Source organism: Eubalaena glacialis, chromosome 3 (assembly GCF_028564815.1).
Source record: "Eubalaena glacialis isolate mEubGla1 chromosome 3, mEubGla1.1.hap2.+ XY, whole genome shotgun sequence".
Taxonomy (NCBI): Eukaryota; Metazoa; Chordata; class Mammalia; order Artiodactyla; family Balaenidae; genus Eubalaena; species Eubalaena glacialis.
The window spans coordinates 85,416,367-85,426,501 of record NC_083718.1 but is presented as its reverse complement, the minus strand read 5'-3'; the positions used below and the strand labels follow the sequence as shown (position 1 = coordinate 85,426,501).

Below are 10,135 nucleotides of genomic sequence, written 5' to 3'. Positions count from 1 at the left end.
TTTTTTTTTTAAAGCAGCTTCCAGAAGGTTTTAAGGAGTCTAGAAAATTGCCTTCCTCGACTCACCCAAGACTAGCCGCTTTAGAATATGTAGTCTCCTCCCCAGAACCCGCCCCAATAGGCATGGTTTCTCTTTTGTGGAAACCTGCTTCTTGGGAAGGGAGGTGGCAAAACCTGTTTGAAGGTGAGGTTACTTACCTCCCTTCCACCCTTCCCTCCTCCTTGGAGGCAAGAGCAACAACAGCTGAGACAGAAAAAGGGGATACAGACGTGTTGGGGAGCTGAGACATCCGGCTCCCCGACAACTCCAAGTGTTTAAAGGCGACAGGAAGACTTCTGAAGATGGGAACTGTACAAGAGGAAGGAGAAAAGACAGCTCTCAGGTAAGGAAGACGCTGGCTAACTTGATTGGAAACAAGGAGTGAATAGTCTTAAGGGACTTTCCCACCATCCAGCTCTTTCCAAGTCAAATCTCGGGTTCCTAGAGGAGATAAGACTGTAAGAGAATTAATTTGCAGAGAAGGGATAGAGGTGGCTTTAGGTAGGAAATATCAGTGAGGTATGGGAATTAGGGAACAAGGGATTCCAGGATAATTCCCTATTGCTTTTTTTTTTTTTTTTTTTAAGGAAGTTTCTATGTTTTGTTTTTGATAAATCTGCCCCGTTTTCCGCTTTCTAATACCCACCCTCCAGAATGGCCCTCAGGAAAGCTGACCCAGAACTAAGTTAAGGTCCAGGTTCTCCTTCCCAGCAAATCTCTCTTCCTCCTTACCTTCTTCCCCTACCCCTCTGCCATGGTTTCCCCTCACCACTCCCTAGTGTGGTGGAGGAAAGGCAGGCCTGACTAGGTGACATCTTCCCCAACTTTGCCCAGTGACAGCTGGGCAGGTCTGTCGGGTTTCAGCCAATTGTAATGTGAAATACCTCTCACCCCTACTGTGCAGGTGGAGCAACTGCCAACAGGTAAAAATAATTAGCTTTACCTTCCATGCCTGCTCTGCTCCTAAACCCAACTAGGGGTGATGGCTTTCTAACAAGTGGTGAAGGTGGTAGAAACATCTAGGAGACAAGAGATCTGACTTCTTTTTAAGGCCTGCCCTCTGCTCTGTACCTTCATTACTGCTCTTCATTCCATTTCCCTTAAGACACTGCCTAGTTTGTCTCATAATAATCTTTTTTTCTGGGAGACTATCTATAGGGTCAGGGAGAATGCAGAAACAGCAGGACTAGGAGCATCCTTGAGACTTGGGGAACTGGCGCTGAAGGAAGACTGGCAGGATGAAGAATTCCCTAGGTGAGGAAGTATGAGTGAGGCTGGGAAAAGGGAGGACTGGTCACAAATGGAGGGCAGCGATGGTAAATTGGGACTTGAAGGAAAGAGGTGGGGAAAAGAAAGAAGAGGTGATAACATCATGGCGGGGAGATGGAATTGATAAATTGATACCAGCTTAATGCCTTTAGCCTATATTTCTTCCCCCTTTTCATCTTTTCCCCTCTAGATTGCTTCCTGAAGAGGCTGACCCTTCTGGAGATCCTCATAATCCTGAAAGAGACTCACAGGCAGGTACGTAAATTAGAACCCAGGCCTCCCTGATTCTGGTCCAGGGAAGGGTTATGCCACCCTATCCCTTTGCGGTTCTACTTCCCAAATGTCCCGTGTTAGTCCTTCTTTAGATTCACCCCATATTATCACTTACATAGACAGGAATTCTAACATCCCCCACCAACACAAACCCATCTTTCTCCTTTTTTTTTCCCTCCTCCAAACCCAGCAACCCCCAACACTTTAGCCCCATGTGGCCAGCGCCCCATGCGTAAGCGTCTTTGTGCCCCAGAGTTGCGACTGAATCTGACTAAGGGGCCTGGAGATAACGGAGCTTCTCCCACCCACTCTGTACCTTCCTCTCCTGATGACAGTTCTGACCTGGAGATAGACGAGTTGGAGACACCTTCAGACTCGGAGCAGCTGGACAGTGGACATGAATTTGAACGGGAAGGTGGGAAAGAAAGCTGAAGACTGAGATGGTAGAAGTAGAGGCCAGTGTTAAAAAAGCTCAGGATGGATTTAATGGGACTGAAGTTAGAACTAATAAGGTGGGGACCAAGAGGTAAGACCAGCAAAATTTCCTCAGAATGGAAAGGTAGAGCTTATTGGTCCAATGTGAGAGTAGTCAGTATAGGGGGAGAAGGGGGTACTTCATTTATTGAGGGAAATTTTATTGAATAACTGTTATATTGCTATCATTGAGCTAGAACTGAGTTATAAAGATGAATAAGATAATCCGTACCCTCAGGGAATTCGCTGTTTAGTATGAAATAAACATATATACAAATAAGTGCAGTTAAAGGTTATGATCTACATGTGTATAGGGTACAGTGTAAGCAGGGAGAAGGCAAAGGTCAGTTCCACCTGAGAGGTGTTAAGAAAGACTTCACAGAGGATGCCATTCTGAGCTTATCAGGTAGTTGGAGAGGCATTCTAGGTGGAAGAAGCAAATTGGGCAATAGCATGGCATGGTGGGGAATTCAGAGTATTAAGTATGACTATTTAGGTATTAAGGAAAACTTTGTTTCTTCTCACAGCACTTTTGACACCAAATGTATGGGTTTTCCCCACACCAACCAATTCTCCAACTCTCCAGACACAAATTGGGTGTCCTACAATTCAGTCACGACACTTAACTGGAATTAGCACAGACACCACAGGTTAAGGGCTCACCCACAAGACTGCCCCAGACTTCAGACACCAATCACACGTCCAGGTTGTCACCTGTGCTTCTGACCGACAGGCGATAAATCAGAGGTGCCTGCCACCCCCTCCTCAGGTTTGATAATTTGCTAAAACAGCTCACAGAACTTGGGAAAACAGTTTACTTACTAGATTACAGGTTTATTATAAGATACAGATCAGGAACAGCCAGAAGGAAGCAATACATAGGACAAGTTATGTGAAAGGGGGTGTGGAGCTCCGTGGGTGCACCACCCTCCCAGCACCTCCACGTGTTCACCAACCCAGAACCTCTCAGAACCCCTTCAGTTAGGGTTTTTTTATGGAGGCTTCATATGTAGGTATGATTGATTAAATCACTGACCATTAGTGATTTAGCACAACCTCCAGTCTCTCTCCCCTCCTCAGAGGTCAGAGGGTAAAAGTTCCAAACCTCTAATCATGTGGTTGGTTGGCCTGGCAACCAGCCACTCATCCACAGAAGTTTTCCAAAGTCACCTCATTAATATAAACTTCTGTGGTTGAAAGGGGCTTGTTATGAATAGGAAAAGATACCTCTTTTACCTTTATCATCAGGAGCTGTTTTAGAAGCCAGGAACAAAACCAAAATATATATTATTATATCACAGAATATAATATATATTCTGTGGCTGGGAGGTGAAGAGAGAATGACAAAAGACTGTTAAGTAGGCAAGGGTTAAATCATGGAGGTCCTTGCTGCCACATTGAGTTTAGATTTTATCCTGTAGGCAATGGGGAGTCCCTTGAATGGTTTTAATCAAGGGACTAACATGATCAGATTTGATGGCTTTCAAAAGATTGAAAACAACCTAAAGGTCCATAAATAGGATGTTAGTTCTACAATATTACAGTACATCCATACCATGGAATACTAAATACTAGGCACTATTTTTTAAGATGAAGCAGTTCTTTTTATTGCTATGGAAAGATAATGCAAAATTAGTGAGTATAGTATATTGTATTTTACGTATATTGCCATTTGAGTGAAAAAGGGAGAGAAGAAAAGAAAGCTTGCTCCAGCAGTGGTGTAAAGGGTAGAATGGAGGAAAACAGACAAGAGGCAGGGAGACGAGTTAGGAGGCTAGTACTAAGGCCAGATGAGAAAGGCTCAGAACCTGTACCGGGACACTAATAGTGGAAAGAATGATAAAAGGATATAATGGAGATAGATGGAGGAGGATCTGGGGTCCTGTTGGCTTGACGGCTGGTAGAGAAGAAAGAGTCTCTGATGACAAAGAGTTTTCTCTCTCAGGAAACTAGATGGATGGTGTTATTCATCAAGAAAGAATATGAGAGAGAGGAGGAAGAGAATGAGTTTGAGTTGCACTTGGAGTCTGGTGACTTGGAGATGACAGAGAAACACAAAATAGTGATGTCCACTCTAGGCATTTAGGGATATGGGTCTGGTGGTAGGAGAGAAGTCTGGGTTAGAAAGGAATCATCGCCTTACTGGCAGTAATTGAAGACATGGGAATAAACGAGCTCACCCAAGGAAGGAAAAGCATGGGCAGAAAGAATCTGGAAAAATGGCAAGGGCCATCAACCTACCATAGTGTAAGGTTACCTCCAGGCCATTGTCTAGTGAAAAAGTGAAGATAATGAGTCACAGGAAAGAGAAACCAGCAAGGGGTTGGGTTGATTGGACAAACTAGGGCTAGAGTCATGGGTAAAAAATGAGGAATTAGATGTTGAGGTAATAAACTCTAAGAATCTGAGGAACTTACAAGATACTGAAGGTATGTATTCTGCCTTGTTGATCCTTCCCCATCCCTCTTTTTTAGATGAGCTGCCCCAGGCAGAGGGCTTGGGGGCCAGTGAGGCAGCTGAAAGGCTGGGCCAGGGTTGTATGTGGGATGTGGCTGGAGAAGACGGTCATTGCTGGAGGGTGTTTCGAACAGGACAGCGGGAGCAGCGAGTGGACATGACCGTCATTGAGCCCTATAAGAAAGTCCTATCTCATGGAGGTAAGGGAGGGGTAAGAACTGTGACTTCTTAAGTAAAATGCTGAAGCTGGAAATTCAGTTATGGGTTCAGAATCCTTCCTGCAACTTCTAGAGACCCTCAGAGTCTCTCAACCTAAACAGATGTACTGTCCATCAATACTTATTTGTTGACTGAATGAGTTTTCCCCTTCTCCTCCCCAGGCTACCATGGTGATGGCCTCAATGTTGTCATCCTCTTTGCTTCCTGTTATCTACCCAGAAGCAGCATCCCCGACTACACCTATGTCATGGAACACTTGTTTAGGTGAGGTGGAAGGCTTAAAGTGCTCCAGAGTGGATGTTAGAGAGGGAAACATTAAAAAGAACCCCATCTCTGATCAGTAACTGATTGTAGTCTACAGTAATGTGCCTCTCACTCCCCACAACCCCAAACGCATACCTTCCCTGACAATTTCATCTCCCCAGGTATATGGTGGGTACTCTGGAGCTGCTGATAGCTGAAAATTATCTGCTTGTTCACCTGAGTGGAGGCACAAGTAGGGCCCAAGTTCCACCTCTGAGCTGGATACGCCAGTGTTACCACACCCTGGATCGGCGGTGAGCCTCTAGGACAAGAGGGCTACCACGCTCTATCTTATCTTTTTCTTTTCCATCTTTCCATACTTTCTTCCATTCAATCTCTTCCACTTTTTTTTTGACCATGCCACGTGGTTTGCAGGATCTCAGTTCCCTGACCAGGGATTTAACCGGGGCCCTGTCAGTGAAAGTCCGGAATCCTAACCACTTGGCCACCAGGGAACTCCCTCTTCCACTTTTCTTTGTCCCTCTATACCCCTTTCCAAGCCTCTCCTATCTTCTGTCCTCTCTTGGAGTCATGGAAATCTAGTTTCAAATCTTGCCTTTATCACTTACTACCTTTATGACTGTGGACAAGTCACTTAACTTTCTGGGACTCAGTTTCCTTCTCTGTAAAATGTCAGTGGTAATACCTTTGCCACTGAGTATTTGAATCAAATCAACATGGCGCATTGCCTGGCACATGGAAGGCAGCCCTTCCTTTTCTCATAGTCTTGCCATTTATTTCACTTTTCACATCTCCATTGTCTTCTTTTCTTGTCTGCCTTCATCCCTGACCCTTATGCCTTTTTTCCTTGATATCCCTTTTCTTGTTTCCTTTCTTCCCTCCGTCTTCCATTTGCTCACTTTTCTCTTCTTGTTCCTTTTTTCTTCTCCTCATTGGTCTTCACCTGATCATGGAGGGATGGAGGAGTATACAAAAGGAACTATGGGAGCGTAGGGCACAGGAAAGAAGTGGGGTAGAGAAGGCCAGGCTAAGGCATTCCAAGAGGAGAGTTTCCTAAAAATGAGGAGGCTAAGCAAGATGGATGGAGCTGAGATTGCAGTTAAAGGAATGGGGATTCGACCCAACTATCAGAGAAATCTAGAAATTAGAGAAGAAGGGAAGTTAAAGTACAGAAGGTAGCTCCACCTGATCTTCAGGCATGAAGGTGGAAGGAGAGTGGAATGGTCTCATGTTCTTCTTCAGGCTCCGGAAAAACCTGCATGCCCTGGTGGTTGTCCATGCTACATGGTATGTGAAGGCATTCCTGACACTGATTCGGCCCTTCATCAGGTACTAGCTTGGGGGACAAAGACCCCGTTTCCGCTCTCCCCATTTTCACAATCAAGCTTAAGAACTTCTTGCCCCACCCTGACTCTTTCTAGCCTTAACCACTCTCTACTTATTATGTTTCCCTTTGTAAGGATCTCCAGGAGCCCTCTTCCCCGTATAAAACACACTTGGTTGATCCTCTCTTTTTAGTTCCAAGTTCACACGGAAGATCCGTTTTCTGAACAGCCTTGGAGAGCTGGCCCAACTCATCTCCTTGGATCAGGTCCACATCCCAGAAGCTGTCAGACGGTGAGTCCTGGCTTAAGGATAAAAGTTTGGGATGGGATATGTAAGAGCCAACTCCCACTTTCTTAATGCCTTGTTGGAACAAAGGAACTAAAAGACAGAGGCTCTGCTTTCAGAGGCTTCAGTGTATCTGGGAAGACTCCATACATGCAGGACACTACTGTATCCAACAAGAACAAATGAAAAAAATTAATCCTATAAGTGCATCAAGGAATAAAGGAGTAATCACAGCACAGAATTTAGAGGAAATTCAGACCAGCCCTAGAAATTAAGAAGGGATATGTTGGCAGTGAATAGGAGAGAATATCCAGTGGGGGAGGGTTGCTAGAGAGCAAAGGATCGTACATGATGACCGACCCAAGCATCTAATCTACCTCTTCCAGTTCACCTGGCTTCTCTCCCTAAACCCCTGAGTAAAACCCAGTCTGCTCCTATACTACTTTTTTTCCCTCTCTTTCTCCTAGGCTGGACCAGGATCTCCATGGCTCAGGAGGGACCTAGCATAGGACTGGAATAATGAGCTTAAGAACCAAGCAAAGATATTGATCTGCTTACACCCTAAACCCTGAAACATCTGAGCTGTTTTGTAAATCAACTCATCCTCAATCCCAGTACCACTGGATCTTCACATCTCAATGGGATGTCGTTCCTTCCATGACCCTGACTTCAAAGCAGGGCTCTGAGGTTGGGAACCTGATGTGCTGGGTGACTTTCATTTCAGCTGGAGGGGTGCATGTTGTGGCATTTTATATAGGAAAGTGCAAAGCTGTGCTGCTTTAGCTGTAGAACCTTGGGCAAATAACCTCCTCTCTTTGAGTCTGAGATCCTTTCCACCTGGGGTATTCTAGCAGTCTGTGAAGGTGAGGGGTGGATGGGGAGGGCAGGGCTCCTGCTGGGAGCCAGGAGTCAGTGCCCTAAATGTTGAAGAGCCATTCTGTTTCCCTCTTTCCTTCAGTAGTCTCATCTGCTGCCTGTGAGCCTGGGGAGGGGCATTTTCAAAACCTGTATTTTGTCCTCTTTAGTAAATTCAGATCTGTAGCGATTAATAAACTGCGATGAGAGATTCAAGCGCCGCGCCGAGGAAGTGTACTACTCTTTCCCCAGCCCCTTACATCACAATCCGTCTGTCGGTTCTGGCACAGGAGTTCTTGCTGCAGAGGTTCCCTGGGATTTTCAGCTGAGCCCCTGGGCCTGCCGGAGCTGACCCGCGGGGAGAGGGCCTGGGGGAGGGGCGTGGCGCGCGCGTCAGAGCCCCCCTCCCCTCCCCCGCGGGCCTCGGTTCTAACGACCCGGTGGGTCGAGAGCCGAAGGGAGGGAGAGAAGGTGGGAGCCCCGGCCTTCCTCACTGGCCTCCCTCCCAGCCCCACACCGTCCAGCCCCATGGTCCCCGCCGCCGGCGCGCTGCTTTGGGCCCTGCTGCTGAGTCTGGGGCCCCGGGCGGCGGGGGCCGAAGGCCTAACTTCGACCGCGATGCCGCGGGACAGTCTCCGCTTCGGGGGCCCTATGACCCGCAGCTACCGGACCACCGCCCGGAGCACCCGGAGCGTTGTTTCCCAGAAGATGAGGGTAACAATGGAGGATGAGGACGACGTCGTGGCCGTGGCCGACAGCCTGGCAGGCCCGGCCGCTGCCGAGCTCTTGGCCTCCACGGTGTCCACAGGTAGCCGGTCGCGTTTGTCGGCGGAGGAGGATGGGTCTTTGGAAGAGGGGGTTGTGATTTACGCCAGAAAGAATAACACGGAGTTGGAGACTCACAATACGACTTCCAGTACACCTGGGGGGCCTAGCCCAGGGTTTACAGCGAATGACCAGGATTCCGAAATCAGGATGAGTTCAAGCCAGCGGCCCTCCACCTGGAAGGCTAATGTGGACCACCTGCTCTCCGACACTACCCTGAACCAGTGGTCAACAGCACGGTCCACCCGGAACCAGTGGCCACCGCCCTCGCCCACAGCCATGCCAGCTCCCGAGGATCTGCGGCTGGTGCTGATGCCCTGGGGCCCGTGGCACTGCCACTGCAAGTCCGGCACCATGAGCCGGACCCGGGCCGGGAAACTGCGTGGCCTTTCGGGGCGCCTGCGAGTTGGGGCGCTGAGCCAACTCCGCACTGAGCACCGGCCTTGCACCTACCACCAATGCCCCTGCAACCGCGAGCGGGAGGAGTGCCCCCTCGATGCAGGTCTCTGTCCTGACACCAGCTGCACCACTCAGACCACCACCAGGGCCACCACCACTACTCCCCTTCCCCCACTAGTCAGCCGACTCAGACCCACCCCCTTCATCCCCAGTCTCAGGCCCAACCCAGCCCTTGCTTTTTGGAAAAGGGTCAGGACTGGGCTGGAGGATATTTGGAACAGTCTGTCTACAGTGTTCACAGAGATGCAACCAGTAAGTGTCTAGTGATGAGCCAGCATCTTTGTTAAGGCATCTGAAAAGTCCTGATATCCAGAACCCTGTCGCTAAGCCAGCCAGTGTGTCTGCGTGAACTGTTGCTTATGTTTGGTTATTGATTCATAAAATGCATTGGTTATTCACATTATTGTTAGCCATTGATTCCACCTATCATTTCTTGAGCAACTGCTGTTTGGCTGTTAGGCAACAGGTAGGTCATTAGATGATTGTTGACCAAACTGTTAAGATTGTAGATATATAAAGAACTCTTGATGTGGAGATAGTTGATGGATGTGGAAGATTTCGTAGTTTTCAGCTTATTAACGCAGCTTAACAGTAACAGCTGCCAATATCTGAGGTCTTCTTATGTGCACTCTACCTGGATCAGTCCTCACAACAACTCTATGGTATTATTATTACCACTTTACAGATGAAGAAACAGGGGGTTTACAAAGTTAGTAAGTAGCGGAGTCACAGCAGGATTTAAACCAGGTTTGTTTGACACTAGTGCCAATGCTCTTAACCACTACTAACCCAAAGAACTGTCCTCCTGGGATTATTCCCAGAAACTTAAGAATTCTCAGGGAAGGATAGTCCTCTACTTCACCAAAAGAGCTACCAAAGTTCCTGATCGACCTGATAAAATATTCTCAAGGTCTCAGGATGACAGGACCTTTGGGGAAAGGAGAAGGACAATAAAATGTATACTTGGTCATTCTGTCAGTTTCTGTTTTTGTCTCTCTCCTTGCTGTGTCTAATACCATTATTCAATATAAAAAAGAAGCATAAATAGTGGGCAGCAGTGTTAAGGGAATGAGGGTTTGTGGGGAGAGGGAGATGAGGCAAGGAGGGGAAAAGAATATGGATGTGGTTATATTTTCCCTTTTCTCTATTTTGTTTCCTTACCCAGATAAACAGAAATCGGAGGTAATGGCCACTTCATCCACAACAGGAGGTGTCATCATCTCAACCTCTCCTCCCCTTTCAATCCCAGCACCCACTGGATATTTTTAGTACAGAAAAACAAAACTAGAAAAAAAAATTGTTTGGTCTTGTGTCTTTCTACAGAGGTACCTGAGGGAGGGGAGGCCATAAATCTCTTGAACCTTAAGACTGAACTGTGTACTAGCAGCGT

The 10,135-nt window shown here is 47.3% G+C and overlaps 2 protein-coding genes across 2 annotated transcripts; both read left to right on the top strand.

Annotated features, from left to right (window-relative positions):
- Positions 1-193: 193 nt before the first annotated feature.
- BNIPL (BCL2 interacting protein like) lies at positions 194-7,608 on the top strand. Its single transcript, XM_061183515.1, has 10 exons — positions 194-382; positions 1,198-1,293; positions 1,499-1,563; positions 1,772-1,996; positions 4,530-4,712; positions 4,893-4,995; positions 5,157-5,288; positions 6,238-6,324; positions 6,514-6,612; positions 7,074-7,608. The coding sequence occupies exons 1-10, from the start codon at positions 342-344 to the stop codon at positions 7,108-7,110; spliced, it is 1,068 nt and encodes a 355-aa protein (XP_061039498.1). The 5' UTR covers positions 194-341; the 3' UTR covers positions 7,111-7,608.
- A 381-nt stretch (positions 7,609-7,989) lies between these two features.
- C3H1orf56 (chromosome 3 C1orf56 homolog) lies at positions 7,990-9,931 on the top strand. The gene is made up of 2 exons (XM_061186036.1): positions 7,990-8,997; positions 9,911-9,931. The coding sequence occupies exons 1-2, from the start codon at positions 7,990-7,992 to the stop codon at positions 9,929-9,931; spliced, it is 1,029 nt and encodes a 342-aa protein (XP_061042019.1).
- Positions 9,932-10,135: the final 204 nt, after the last annotated feature.